Source organism: Carettochelys insculpta, chromosome 7 (assembly GCF_033958435.1).
Source record: "Carettochelys insculpta isolate YL-2023 chromosome 7, ASM3395843v1, whole genome shotgun sequence".
Classification (NCBI taxonomy): Eukaryota; Metazoa; Chordata; order Testudines; family Carettochelyidae; genus Carettochelys; species Carettochelys insculpta.
Window position 1 is genome coordinate 16,562,115 of NC_134143.1, and position 15,063 is coordinate 16,577,177.

General features: G+C 43.3%; 1 protein-coding gene across 5 annotated transcripts in view; it reads left to right on the forward strand.

Moving 5' to 3' along the window:
- LOC142016026 (L-threonine ammonia-lyase-like) overlaps window positions 1-13,919 on the forward strand; it is a 71,151-nt gene extending 57,232 nt beyond the window's left edge. For all 5 annotated transcript variants that reach the window (XM_075000072.1, XM_075000071.1, XM_075000069.1 and 2 more), the window contains 4 exons: window positions 867-992; window positions 4,268-4,435; window positions 5,477-5,534; window positions 11,441-13,919. In XM_075000072.1, coding sequence (XP_074856173.1) covers window positions 867-992; window positions 4,268-4,435; window positions 5,477-5,534; window positions 11,441-11,539 — 451 coding nt within the window. In that variant the 3' untranslated portion in view covers window positions 11,540-13,919. The remainder of the gene's footprint in view (window positions 1-866; window positions 993-4,267; window positions 4,436-5,476; window positions 5,535-11,440) is intronic.
- The last annotated feature ends 1,144 nt before the right edge of the window (window positions 13,920-15,063 follow it).

Below are 15,063 nucleotides of genomic sequence, written 5' to 3' on the forward strand. Positions count from 1 at the left end.
TTATTCATGGATATTTAAGCCAAAAGTTCCATTTTCATTGTCTATAAACCTTCAAGCCATACAAATTTAACAGTGTGAATGACAAAAATTGAACAAGAATTTCAAGTGACTTTTGAATTGTGTATTTTGTGGTGGAATATACAATTCTGTGTTGGTTGCATAATCATCCAGACAGAACCAATGCCAAGTGACTTCTGTATATAAACAACAAAATACAAATTACAAATATTAACAATGTGAAGCCCCAGATTTGAGAGCTAATTAAATTCACAAATAATTGAGAATAACACAAAAAAAGATAGGTTGAGTGGTTTGTTGCAGAAGGAAAAATGGCAAAAGTCACCAATAAGCATGCACACACATAGTGCCTTTTATCCAAATATTAGATACTGTCCTGCAATCCTTATTGGCACATTTGGGCCCAGGGTAGTAAAAGGACTACCCATTACTTAAATGTAGTCACCTTCATGGTGTAGGAACAGCCCTTTAACAGCACACCACAATGCTACACAACAAGGCACAACAGCCAGTGGAGAACAACTTATCCAAATGAAATAGCAAGGGCAAGTTAGGTAGCTGGGAGGTACTTCCCCAGGTAAAATTTAACTGGGATGCTGAGGCTAAAGCTCCTAGTCTTGCAACAACAAACAAAAAAGGGGGGGTGCAATTTTTTGGGTTATACATGGACAAATCTATTTTCTAACCCAGCAGCCCAGTTTTCCGCAGTGCTCTGGTAGACCTCCTAAGTAATCCAACGGAGGATCAAAGGAAGCACTTAACACAGAAGTATCTTACTGCTTCCTGCTCCCTCTTGTTAAATTCACTCTGTATGTGTTCAGTTTTGACATGGTTCCTTTTGCCTCAAGGGAGGAGGACATTCTAATTTCCATGCTGCGGCTGCTGGAGTATGAGCGAGCCACGGTGGACGCGGAAGGGGCTATTGGACTTGCGGCCTTAGTTGCGGGGAAGCTGCCAGAGTTAAAGAATAAAAGGTACGACATCTGCAAACCAGTTATTGCAAACACAGAGCTTCTCAAGGAAGTCATATGAGAGACAGAGACTGTAGGTTTGCTGTACTTCTCAGATACAAAGCTAATAGGTCTACAACCTATGTCACAGGCTGAACGTTGGTATGTGCCCCCCCATGATAGGTCTACAACTCTCTTGCTCTGGATGGTTTGTCAATGTAAAAACATAGAATTTTGTTGCTTCTAGTCATTGCAAGGGTAGATTAAATTATATTAAACCAAATATGAATGGGTGTATGAGCCACATGGTGCTAGTCTCTCTCCTAGTCATTTTAATCTCTAAGTGTTGCTTAGAAGCATGAATACACAGCAAATCTTGTCTTCCTACGTATGTGTGCACAGGCCCTGAGGCCTTCTCTTTCTGAGGCATCCTTATGAGCTTTATCTATGTAAACTTTTTACACGTGGTAAAATGGATTAGTTTGGAGTTTTTGGCCTCTATTGAGGATTGGTTTCCTGAGTGCTGAGCCCTCCCATAGTTAAACTGGTTCAGAGTTTTTGCTGCTCTGCATGGGGGCAGTATCTCAAACTGAGTCCCTTGCCTGGGAGAGAGCAGAACTTCTGTCCCAGAAAGATATGGTGGTGGGGAGCCCCAGAGGGCAGGAAGATGGGTGTTAGTGGCATGATCAGCACACCAGATGACAACCCCACGGGGACTTCTGTGATCCAACCCATCAGAAAAGTATCAGGGGCTCAAGATACCCTCCCAGCTCTGGACTGATGTATGCTCTGAGCATCCTACAGCTCCATGACTGTCAAGGAGCAGTGAGAGGATTTCAAGATGAACATGGGTGTTGGTATTTAACTACAGCTACTGCTTAGTGCATGATGCTATGTTGATAAATACAGTAGAAATTCCCATGAAGAAACAGCTAATTCTGTCTGGAAGGCAGAATTGGAATAGTGTGCAGTAAATAGGGCCTGAACAACCAGTGGGAAATAAAATTTTGAATAGCCACTAATTGAGTGAGCACCATCCATCCTGTGCAATGAATGAGGCAAGGGTCCTGTGGAAAACATAGCAGGTGGCCATGTGAGCTAAATAAGGGTCAACAGTGTAATGCTGTTGCAAAAAAAAAAAGCAAACATGATTCTGGGATGAATTGACAGGAGTGTTGTGAGCAAGACAAGAGAAGTCATTCTTCCACTCTACTCTGTGATGATTAGGCCTCATTTGGAATACTGTGTCCAGTTCTGGGCACCACATTTCAAGAAAGATATGAAAAAATTGGAGAAGGTCCAGAGAAGAGCAACAAGAATGATTAAAGGTCTAGAGAACATAAACCATAAGGGAAGACCGAAAGAACTGGGCTTGTTTAGTTTAGAAAAGAGAAAACTTAGAGGGGACATGATCATGGTTTACAAGTACCTAAAAGAGGGTTACAAGGAGGAGAGAGAAAAATTGTTCTCCTTGGTCTCTGAGGATACAACAAGAAGCAATGGGCTTAAACTGTAGCGAGGGAGGTTTAGGTTGGACATTAGGAAAAACGTCCTAACTGTCAAGGTGGTTAAACCCTGGAATAAATTGCCTAGGGAGGTTGTGGAATCTCCATCACTGGAGATTTGAGAGCAGTTTAGATAGATATCTATCAGGGATGGTCTAGATCGTGTCTGGTCCTGCCATGAGGGCAGGGGTCTGGACTCGATGACCGCTGGATGTCCCCTCCAGTTCTAGTGTTCTATGATTCTATGTAATGAAAGTTGATATCATAATCCATACAACACACGGGGGGTGGGGTGGAAGGGAGGGGTGAATGATGATTGTACTTGCATCTTAATTCTGGCACTTGCTAACTTTTGAGTGCTTGACTTTTCAATGCCCATAATATTCTTGTCCCCAGGTCTTTCTCTGTGTAACCCTATATACATTGAATGGAAATACATATACCGCTACTGAAAATATTTAGCACCTCTCAACTCTCTTGGGCTACGTCTACACGTGAACGCTACATCGAAATAGCTTATTTCAATGTAGTGACATCAAAATAGGCTATTTCGATGAATAACGTCTACACATCCTCCAGGGCTGGCAACGTCCACATTCAACATCGACGTTGCGCAGCACCACATCGAAATAGGCGCTGCGAGGGAACGTCTACACGCCACAGTAGCACACATCGAAATAAGGGTGCCAGGCACAGCTGCAGACAGGGTCACAGGGCGGACTCAACAGCAAGCCGCTCCCTTAAAAGGCCCCTCCCAGACACAGTTGCACTAAACAACACAAGATCCACAGAGCCGACAACTGGTTGCAGACCCTGTGCATGCAGCATGGATCCCCAGCTGCAGCAGCAGCAGCCAGAAGCCCTGGGCTAAGGGCTGCTGCCCACAGTGACCATAGAGCCCCGCAGGGGCTGGAGAGAGAGCGTCTCTCAACCCCTCAGCTGATGGCCACCATGGAGGACCCCGCAATTTCGATGTTGCGGGACGCGCAACGACTACACGGTCCCTACTTCGACGTTGAACGTCGAAGTAGGGCGCTATTCCTATCCCCTCATGGGGTTAGCGGCTTCGACGTCTCGCCGCTTAACTTCGATGTTAACATCGAAATAGCGCCCAACACGTGTAGCCGTGACGGGCGCTATTTCGAGTTTAGTGCCGCTACTTCGAAGTAGCATGCACGTGTAGACACGGCTTTGGTCTCACACCAGTGCAGCTCTCCTGCTGGTAACAGTGGAAATGTTAACATTGACCCAGCACAGATATTTTTACTCCCATATTATCTATGAAGTATGGGGTCTGTTCTTCAGACAGCAGCAGGAAAACACACACCCATGGAACTGGCCTCCCTAGGCTGAATATCACTGTTGAACAACTCCAGACTGAGTTATTGAGCAAGCTCAATGAACATGCATGTACATGATGTCTCTCATCTGTAAGCATCCCACATTACTTTGGAATATAGTCACTCAAGCCTCAGAGATATGTGGCCATCTCCAGCAGCAGACAGCAGCTGTGACATCCTGTCAGGCCAATATAGGCTCCAAGGAAAGGAAGCTCTCTTAAATTGATAATACCACTTCCTGACTCATGTTTTTTTTTTCTTTTGTGAAGTCCCCACCCACGTGCCTGCCAAGCTCTGCCTAGCTACAGGGCAGCTTCAGCAAATGGGAAGAGCAGTATTGTGTCCTGTATCACCACAGTTACTGAGAGAGACGCATTACTCTAGTATGACAATTTGATAGGAATTTCTTTGCTTAAACAAGAAATAAATAGTCTTGTTTGGTTTTGTCTTTCAGAGTGGCAGTCACTGTATGCAGTGGTAACTTGGAACTGCCTTTAATGAGACAATGCATAGATCGTGCCCTGACTCTGGACAACAGAGTGTGCAAATTTTCCCTCCTGCTCTCTGATTGTCCAGGAGATATTTCAAAGTTACTGGAGATACTGACTCGGGAGGAAGTGAGGTAATTCAGAATCCTGTATATATAGCTGATTTTACACTATTGAGAAAATAACACAGTGGACTCAGTCTATTAAAGACTGTTGATGATTATAAGTGACAGCTCAAGCAAAAGAAATAATCCAGTTGTTTACACAAGTGACAATAGTAACACAGGGAATCTACTTACCTCGTATTGTTGTAACCGCTGACAGAAACCTTTTCATGTCACAGGCTGAACATTGGTATGTGTCCCCCATAATAGGTCTACAACTCTCTTGCTCTGGATGGTTCATCAATGTAAAAATGTAGAATTTTATTGCTTCTAGTCAGTGCAAGGTTAGATTAAATTATATTAAAACAAATACGAATGGGTGTCTGAGCCACACTGTGCTAGAGTCTCTCCTAGTCATTTTAATCTCTATGAGAGCTGCTTAGAAGCATGAACACACGGCAAATCTTGTCTTCCTACATATGTGTGCACAGGCCTTGTATTTACAAAGGCTACGTTTTTAGCTTCTAACCCTATAAGTAAAACATATAGTTGTCAAAAGCAGACACATATTTATTGGTGAAGTACTAACAAAAATCGCAAGCCAAGTGTCTCCATGGGGTATTACTTGGAAGATGAAAGGGGAGATGCAACGGAGAACAGATGAGGAAAACTCTTTGGGGTTAAATTACTACAATGTCTTTCAGTGCTGTCTAACATCTGTTTTTTTCCCCTCTGTTCTTGGCTGCTCTCATCCAGCTGTTGCACCTTGCCCCAGCTAAGCATACCCATTTGATTGTTGCTGTAGGTTTCCCAGATATGTGCTAAAAATCCACTGATTGAAAAGGAAAGTTAATAGGATGGCTGTGAAGCCAAAGGTGTCATGAAATGCCAATAGCTAAAGCATGTGAGCAGCTATGGCTCTATCTTCATTTCAGCAAATGAATAAGGTTTGCAATACAAAACCCTTCGCCCCCCCAAACAGCATGAGTTTGTTTACGGCTCAGACACTTACAGAATCGTTTCACAGTGATAATCAATTTTCACTGCTCATCAATGCTTTGTTTGTTCTAGGGTACTGGACATCAAACAAGAGCACACGTTTGTGATATCTGACCTCTTCACCATTGAGGTAAGGAGAAAAATGCAGGTTCAATCACTCCAGCAGTGCTGGCTTTTCACAACCTTGGTTGTAGTTATCGAGCCATTGAGACTCCTGTGTTTACCTTCACATGATCGTGTGGGTTAAGGCCCTGTAACACAGCTCAGCAGAAAATACAGACTTGGAAAGCAGGATGTTGCATAATAATCAGCAGTACTCTGTGTTATAGGGCAGCTTAAACACTGTGCTCTTAACAGGCCTATAAATAATCCATGAACAGCCTGTTCTGTCATTGAAATGCAGCCCAGTCTGAGAGAGGCCATGCAGCTCTTGGTTTTGGAGAGCTACGTTGTATGTAACGTTTCTGATGGGAAGTGATGAGCAACAGTGTCAAACTGAACCTCCAGGAGGAATCTGTGTAGATTGAGTGTAACAACCCAAACTTGAATTGGGCCAAGACCCTATTCTTAGACAAAGCATCAATTCTGCACTAATTTCCCAGCTTGCCCGCCCAGCTTGCTGGCAGTTCCCCAAAATAAACCAATGGAAGAGTCTGTTTTATTCAAACTGAAAATGGTGAAAAACTTTGGCACATTGTCTGGAACTGGATTTTCTTTTTCAAACATTTACTTGGGCATGAAGGTTTTGTTGTAGGTATTTGTAAAGGGCACAAAATGACCAGAGAACATGGTGGTGTTCATGCCATTGCCCTCATTATTATTTCTTAGCCTAGTGGTTATAGGGCACTGACTGGAGACAAGGTTCAGTTTTCCCCTCTGCCTGATGTGGGGAAGGGTTTAGAGAGGCAGACTCCTGTCCTACATAGCAGGAAAGCATCTTAGCCCCAGGGCAAGGGGGAGCATCTCAAACTTTCCTGTTGAAGCCTTTCCACTCTGTTTATAGTTACTGGAGCCAGGGTTTGAACTTTGGTGTTCCACATCCTAGCAGAGGCTTCTGCCCACCAGCATCACTCTTGCTTGATCCTTGCCCAATCACTATTCACTGTCATGCACAATTGAATGACACAACTGAAATCCATGGGAGTAAGATACTTAAATACCTGTGACCATCTGAAGTCTAGGACCCTGAGTCCTTTAAGCACTTCTGAAAAATTTTACTCTTCTGTTGGACAATATGGAGTCATCTTTAAAGTCTTTCCTATTTTTATCTTGTTTTTTTTTCTTAACGGAGAGATTGATTTTGCTGCTGTTGGAATTCAAGAGGTTTCTCAATGATTTTTTAATGAAATAGTGCTCAAGACTTATCTAGATTGCCAAATAAGTTGTACTAGATCATCTTTCCTAGATTTTTGGAAGAGAAAATTAAGGATTTTTGCTTCTCCTAGATTTTTGGAAGAGAATATTAAGAATTTTTGCTTCTGCTGCACTTTTTGCTGTTGGACTTGTGTACCAGAATATTGAAACCAAATCTAGTCTCTGACCCAAAAAGTGTGCCTTTGCTCACGGCTGCTTTTAAGCATCGTCTGTTTTCACAGGCTTCCCATTCCAGTAGATTCAGAGTTGTACTGCAGGAGGACCTGGGCAGCTAGCTAATCAAAGTGTTTTACAAATGGAATGATCCCAATGATGATTTTTAACATTCCTGGAAGGGTCTGGAATACTTTTGTGATACAATTAGAGATGAGCCTGAGATGCAGAGTTGGACTCCAGACCAAAATATCCCAAAATATTTGGTGAATTTTTGATCTAATGCATTAAAGTTAATCCTGGAGTTTAGTAGTTTTGGAAGCATGGAAATTACATATCACTGAATACCAACCCTTCTGTTTAAGGTTCTGAGTGTAAATGCTCAGAAATCAAAAAATAAAAGTTAGGTTTTCATAGCAATTTTCATTCATCCACATAGTGCATACTTTGCATTTCTTTTCTTCTTCTTTTGAGTCCAGTAGCACTTCAAAGACTAACAGAATAATTACCACCTAATAAATGATTTTGTTAGTCTTTAAACTGCTACTGGACTGCTTTTTTGTTTTGATAGTATATAGACTAACACGGCTATCTCTCTGTTACTTTTCTTCCGTGTTGCCTTTAAGGACCAAGGCCTTGTGCCAGCAGAGCACTTTAAATATGCTTGTGTCCCCAATTCCCTGAGGATTTACCATTTTTTCCCCACTGGGAGAAATGTGAAATTGAAAATGAATTAAACTAAGCTAAATTAAGGCCATTTCAGGTCTGAATGAGTGTCCACAGAGGGTTTTAATGCAGTTTAACTAATTCACTTTAAATGCATGCCTTTTGTTAAATCAGATAAACTTTCCAGAGTGTCCTTGCATAGGCAAGGCTTGAAATACATGCTCCCTAATGTAATCCCAGTAGAGGAATTCCTGCATGAACTGTGACTTTTATGATGAGTGCATTGATTCGTTTGGAGAGCTAAAACACGCTCGCATTTAATGTCTCCCATGATTTACTGTCTCATTTCCAAGAAGAGAAATGTGGCTTGTACTCCCTATTTATCATGATGATGGAATGACTTTACTCTCTGGCCTTGATGTTGACTGATTTGGTGCACAGCTGCGGAAAGATCTTTGCTGTTAGGCAGTTGTTTTGTGGTGATGGCTTTAAAAAAGTTGTGTCCAATCTCCCTTTTTGCTTTTGGAGAAATCACAGCAGGGACTTTGGGTGGTGACCCGTGCAATGGGATTGGCTGCTTGTATTCCTTAGAATGTACCGAGGACTTCTTCTGGAGACCCTCTGTTTTGCACCTGTGAGCTAGATGGCCTGTGCTCCTGTGAGACTACTGTCTTGTAATAGGTTCCAGGTCATTACTCAGGCTGCAACAGCATTGTCACCAGGAGCCATGATAGTGGTTTTCAAGTACCTCAAGGAGGGTTACAAGGAGAAGGGAAAAAAGTTGTTCTCCTCAGCCTTTGAGGATAGGACAAGGAGCAATGGGCTTAAACTGCAGCAAGGGAGGTTTAGATTAGACATTAGGAAACATTTCCTACCTGTTACGGTGGTCAAACACTGGAATAAGTTACCTAGGGAGGTTGTGGAATCTCCATTGCTGGAGATATTTAATACAACATTAGACAGACTTCTATCAGGGGTCATCTGGATGGTGTTTGGTCCTGCCAAGAGGACAGGAAACTGGACTCAATAGCCGTGTCTACACGTGCACGCTACTTCGAAGTAGCGGCACTAACTTCGAAATAGCGCCCATCACGGCTACACGTGTTGGGCGCTATTTCGATGTTAACATCGACGTTAGGCGGCGAGACGTTGAAGCCGCTAACCCCATGAGGGGATGGGAATAGCGCCCTACTTCGAAGTTGCTCTCTCTACTGTTGTGTCAGCTGCTGCTCCCACTCTCCAGTTCCTCAGAAGCATCTTGAGAAATCCATAACTGACTTATATTTTAAAGGGGAGAAATAATAAAGCCATCTTCAGACTAAGAGGCCCATACTTCTGGGTAACAAATCATGCTTCATTTCATTTTTTTTCATAGAATCCATGGCTAGAAGAGTCCAAGGTCTGACAGACTACAGAACTTTTCCACAATAATTCCTAGACCATGCTGGCCAGTGGGAAACCATAATTAATCAAGATGAGCTGAGAGCTACTTGGCATAGACTGTAGCTGGTTTTGGGATGTCTCCCCAGTCAATTGACTTTGTTTCAGTGTTTTTTGTTATTTTAAACTTTGTGCTGGGAGCTTTGAAATGGTCCAGAATTCTTGTGAGCGCATTTTTGAGATAAGTGTCTGAAAGATAATGGATTTAATCTCGCTGCTCCCTAGATGGGATCTAGTCCTGACAGCAGTAATGGAAACATAATAGAGAGCCCTGCTTGTCAAATGTGCTTTCTGCATAGTCACTGTGGGCTGAGGCTATTCTATGAACTCCTGGAGGTTCTCAAAAAATGGCCACATCCAGAATGTAACTTTTGTTGTTCACATCTTTACTGGAGCAACCGAGTATATTTTGCTGATAAACTACTATGTGCTGGTGAGAGGACTTTGTTATTAGGTTCAAGTGCACAGTGTTGTGCAGTGTCTTACAAGCTATGCAAGCTAGCTCTAGACATCAGTGGTTTTCAACCAGTGTGCCAGGGCACACTGGTGTGCTATGAGAACTGTCCAAGTGTGCAGTCAAATTTCATCAATTTCCCCTTGCTGTGGCTCTTTGCAGAGCCATCTGGGGGGTTGAGGGGTAACTGACAACCCCAAACCAGCTGAGGCTCAAACAGCAAGGCTGCCGCCCCCCTCCCGTCTCCCTGCAGTGGCTCTTTGCAGAGCCACCATGGAGGTAAATGCCAATCCCACAGGACCTGATTCACACCAAGAGGCAGCCGAAATGCTGCTTCGCAGCACAACTGAGATAGTGGGAAGCCCGCCTCCACTTCCTGCAGTGGCAAGGAGGACAGAGGGAGGGTGGGAGTCTCTTGGTGCTGGGACACAATTTAAATGCTGCATCCTGGCTCCAGTGGGTTGGCAGGGAGGGGAGCCTCCTTTCAGTGGTTACTCATTTACTCATCATCCCTAGCATGGTGTTGGGCAGAGTTTGAAAATGTGTCTGTGCCGTATTCTGTGGTGAATTTGAAACATTAACATGTTTGCTCCTTGTTTAGCTGGTTGTATGCATTGCTATGATGCAAACCTCTCTAGTAAGACTGTAACCATAGTAAATGTAAGTAAATGTGATGTTTATGATCAAGAGATTCAGCTGAGAAAAAGAGTGTGCTGAGGAATTGTTTGTCTCATTGAAGTGTGCCCCATCACGGAAAAGGTTGGGAAACATGCTATACAGTACCTCTTAAAAGGTACTTGGTGCTCCTCACAATCACACGTGTGACAGAAGAATGAATGATCTTTGGTGTTTATTTTAGATTCCCACCCAAGCTTCACCTTCCACCAAGTTTAGAGGATGGTGGAATTAAGATCAGCATTAAACTGGAGAGGAAAGGATAGCTTTACAGGATCTGGGACAGCATAGCATAGCATGGCTGGAAAAGATGAGGGGAGTTGAAAAGTACACTGGTAGAGCTTCAGTGACTGGGAATATAGGAGGATTGTCAATAGTTCCCTTACCATATTTGAACTTTCAAAAAAGAGGACTCCCCTAAGACGGAGTGTATCTGTATCAGTATCTACCAACTCACGTTGTCTTCATGTACTAGATTCAACCCATTGGGACAACATGAGTTGGTACATACTGATACAAATATGTTCCCTCTCAGGGGTATCCTCTTTTTAATATGGTAACCGTATAATAGTGGAAGGGGGAAGAGAATGGGGCAGGGACGTGGAGCAGCTGTCACTCCGGTCGGGACAGTTTCTCTGCTCCTATCAGGGACAGAATCTGGCTGCCACCCACTGACAGGAGTGGGGAAACCTCTCCTGTCAGTAGTGGCAGCCCAATCAGCTGCCATTCCTGACAGGAGCTGGAAAACTGACCAGCACAGCGATGCTGGTCAATTTCCCCACTCCTCTGGGTGGCATTAACCCAAGATATGTGCAACTCTAATGTGTGTATCTCAGGGGTCTACTATACAGGATCGTGGCAATTTAGGTGGGAAATCATCCAAGAGGAGCAAGGGAGAAGAGACTTTGATAGGCAAATCACAAGAGTGAAGGCAGTAAAAGGTGACTTCATGGCAGTTTAGCAAAAAAGGGCAGAACCTATACTACAGAGCATCCAGATGGGAGGAAGGAAATGTCAGTGGAGTAGCCTATAGTCAAAAATTGTGGAGGTAAAGAGGAGATTGGTTGGGAGACACATGGGACCCAGAACGGGACCATTCTGAGTTCTGGAGGCAGCATAGCATTTTAATAAGATAGGGAATGTAGGGTCCAGAAGCTTTTAATTTAAACTGATCATTTTGCCTTTATGAATGCACGTTATGGCTTAGCTGGAAATACAGTGTTGGCCCAAGAATGCTGTCCTCTGCTTGAGAATGTTCCTAATTCTTTCCCCAGGTCACCTGCATTATAGAGACCAGAGACAAAATCCACACTGCTCAACTTAGAAATGCCCTCCTGGAACGCTACCCAACAATGACGTGGACGGAACGGTGATTAGCGAGGCACAATGGGAAGCGCTGAGGTTCTGTCACCAACACTTCAGAGACAGTTAAACTTGAGGCACTATTAACAACATATGCATAAATCTTTCCAAAGTGAACAGTTATCAAAATAGCTCCAGGGTCAATTTGCTTTCTTTACTCGCTCAGAATGAAGTGACTGTCCTTTGGAACAAAGTAAAACTTGAAACATTAGATTAGCTCAGGAAAGCTTCATAGCTTTTGCTTGTGTGGGAATTCATTGTTAAGTTACCAAACAGCTGCTTGGATTTTGACTGGTGTGTGGTGTTCAATAAAGTAAACAGGACATTTTTAGTTAGGTCATACTGCAGCTTACTCATCAGATTTTGAAGCTCATTGCTTTAGTATTACATCCTGCATCTGCTGGCTTTTCATCTATTACTACTATACTCGTTTTACATTTCCCAAGTCAGAGGCAGCACTTCATATGCGGAATCTGCTTTGGCAGTTGTACAGGTGAATTTGTGTGTGTGCACAAAATACATTCATTTTCATGCAGGGGGAAGGGCTAATGACAGACATTAAAGAGGCTTTCTTAAAGAAACTCTATTAAGAAGGAAAACCCCAGCTTGGATTTTCCTGTGAGAAGATGATTATATGTATATGAATGTGGCTCCTAGAAATATTGCAATGGCAAAAGGCTCTTTTAGTGGGTTTAGAGTGTGAGTGTATCCAGCAAGAGCACAGGCTTTCTTGTATCTTTTGGAATCTTACCAAAACAAACAGTGTATAAAATAAAGCAGCAGAAATATCGCACATTACTAAGGAGAATAAACGTCCCCTCTAGCACCTCCAGGCTTGTGATTAGAAATCAAATGAGTATCTTCGTCTGCTCAAACCAGAATATATCCATCTCATGTGACTAAGTATAACTAAGAATTCTTAACTAGCCATCTTAGCTGCAAGCAAAGGCAGCTCCGAGAGAAGAGGAAGCATAAGTCTTAGTAAATCACTAATGCAATTAAGAAGGAAGGGCTTGAACTGAATGTCCTGGTTACCAGTTGTTATATAACCATCACCTGCCCTGAAATGTTTATGCCTGAAGGGAGAAGGGTCTGGTCGCTTAAAGCTCTTGAATGTGGGCTCTGGGACCTGTGAGTAACAGGAGCCTAACCAGAGAAGTCTTACGCACTACAACACTGCCCAGAATCTCTGCAATGCTGTGCCCCTGTCCCAGACATGTCCCTCCCACCTCCTTCCGTCCCCCCTGTAAGAACTCTGTTCTAGAACTCTGGAGAGCATCCTTAGATGTTTCCAGTCTCGATGGTGGGAGGATACAGGACTTTTAGGGTTCCCTTATGTTGCTCTGGCTCTTGTACCCAGTAAAAAAGGGTGGGACCAGTTGTGAGGCTCTCATCCCTGGAGTTTAAGGCATACAAGTTCAGTGGTTTTGTTATTTTTATGGAACCATATTCATTTGCACAAATAACCTAAACATTACTTTTTGCAGGCTGTAGCAATGTGCACATGACAACAGAATGATTACACACTTGACTTTCTTATCCTGCAACTCAAACTATTAGATACAGTTCCTTTTCCCTGGTCACAGGACTACAAATCACTTAAAGAGACTGCCAGGAGGCCTGTTTCTGTCCTTGGATGTCCCCTATGTGACTTCCACTGATGCTGAAGAGTGTATGCACATTTGGAATTTGGCTCCTGAGTTAGAGGTTTAACTTTCCCCACTGCTAATCTGGCAAAATCCCTCTTGATTTCAGTGGAAGTTGCACATTTTTGTTTGTGCAGAGAATTTGACCTTACAACCAACCTTTTCAGTAGCAGCCCAGTACTGAGTCTGTGTGTCCGAATGCTTGGGTGGCCTGCCTGAGACACATTGGGTCTGATTTGCAGAGGAGCTGAACACTTGTGACTCCAGTATCAATCAACAGGCAGTGCAGCTGATCAACCTTCATGAAGAAGTAAATCAAAAAAAAGTGTCTAAAAGTTAGTGAACATAGGCCTCAACATAACATGGGCGTGGTTTAATCATGTTGTATTGGCTATGAATAACTAACGTGTTTCTCCTAGTTCTTCTGTTTTGGGGGTTTTCCTTATCCATTAATGTAACAATTACCAGAGTTGACTTCTATACTACTACACTGCTTTTCACCACAAGTCAGTTGGCTTTTAAAGCTAAGATGAAATGTGTACACAGACAAAACTGATTCTGAATAATTAAATCCATGTGTAAAGAGAAAAGGATAATAAACTGTAACAAGCTTTTTATATTAAGAACAATGTGATTGTCAATGCAATGTCTAAGTTGTATACTACAATCTCAGTTAAAGGAGTATATTTAGTATGTGTTGTTTTAAGCAACCTATGAGAACTTTGATTAAAACACATTAAAATTTGTTAAAGTTCCACAAGTTGTGAAAACAAGCAGACAGTCCATCAGAGTAGTAGTTACTTTTTAGGAGTTAAAATCATAACATGGCACCTAAGTAGAGAGAGAATATTCACCATCTATGTGCTGTTTGGAACTAATTAACTGTTATAGTACTAACCCCACCTTGCATGAGGAATTCAAGGGGTGGTTTTACTCAGTTGCCCTGAGTGGGTGACATGGAATTCACTCCAGCCACTGAAAGACCAATTGTGGGAGTGAGTGAACCATGGTAGGGATGGGAAATCTTAACCCCTCCCGGGACACAGAGCTGGGGGCAGAGCTGCTTCTCAGGCCTATGGAATGAACAGAGGGAAGTCTTCTGCCATTTGCACAGAGTGATTGGGCCACTGGATCTAAGCACATGGAGCGTTTGTGGCCTCCTCTGCAGTGCCACCCTCCATGTGGACTTAGGTGGGACTAACACAAAGATGCCATTCACAGCACGCTGGAGATACAGGACCCACTCCACCAGCAGCAGAGCCTTTGCACCACTCAGCAGTCCTCCAAAGACAGATGCAGCAGAGGACCTAGGCTGGTCCTCTTCCCCTGAGTGAATTTTGTCATATGATTAGTGTCTGTGCATGTTCATAGAAAAGCCAGGTGGTTCACTTCAGAGCCATTCACTATGAAACTGGAAATCTTTTAAACTCCAGTCAGTCCACTCCACACCAAGCTCATCTTTCAGGAGCTTTCTTGTCTTCAGCCAGCCTTGGACTGACTCTGACTGACTTAAAAGAACAGTGCCCGTAGCCTGTGGAAGAAGACTCTCAGCCCTGGTTAAGCCATTTAGAAGTCAGTGCCACTCTTAGCTTTCACCTCAACTGGCAGTTTCTGGCCCTTCCCATTAGCAAGTTAGCCTTCAAAAATCAAACCTGACTGGTGGGTTCGAATGTTTGTGCTGGTAACTTTTTCCTTCAAACTACAGTTTAATAGCCTTTCAAGCACAACCACCCCTCAGAGTGCTCTCGGCCATGTAAAGCAAAATAGCAGCTGACCCTCTCCTGCCCAGACAGTCCTCCTGCACATGGACCTAGCTCCCGCCTGCTGGGATGGAGTGGCAGATTCCTGGTCTTTAGAGTTCTATGCTACAGGGAGGAACTGCACGGGAG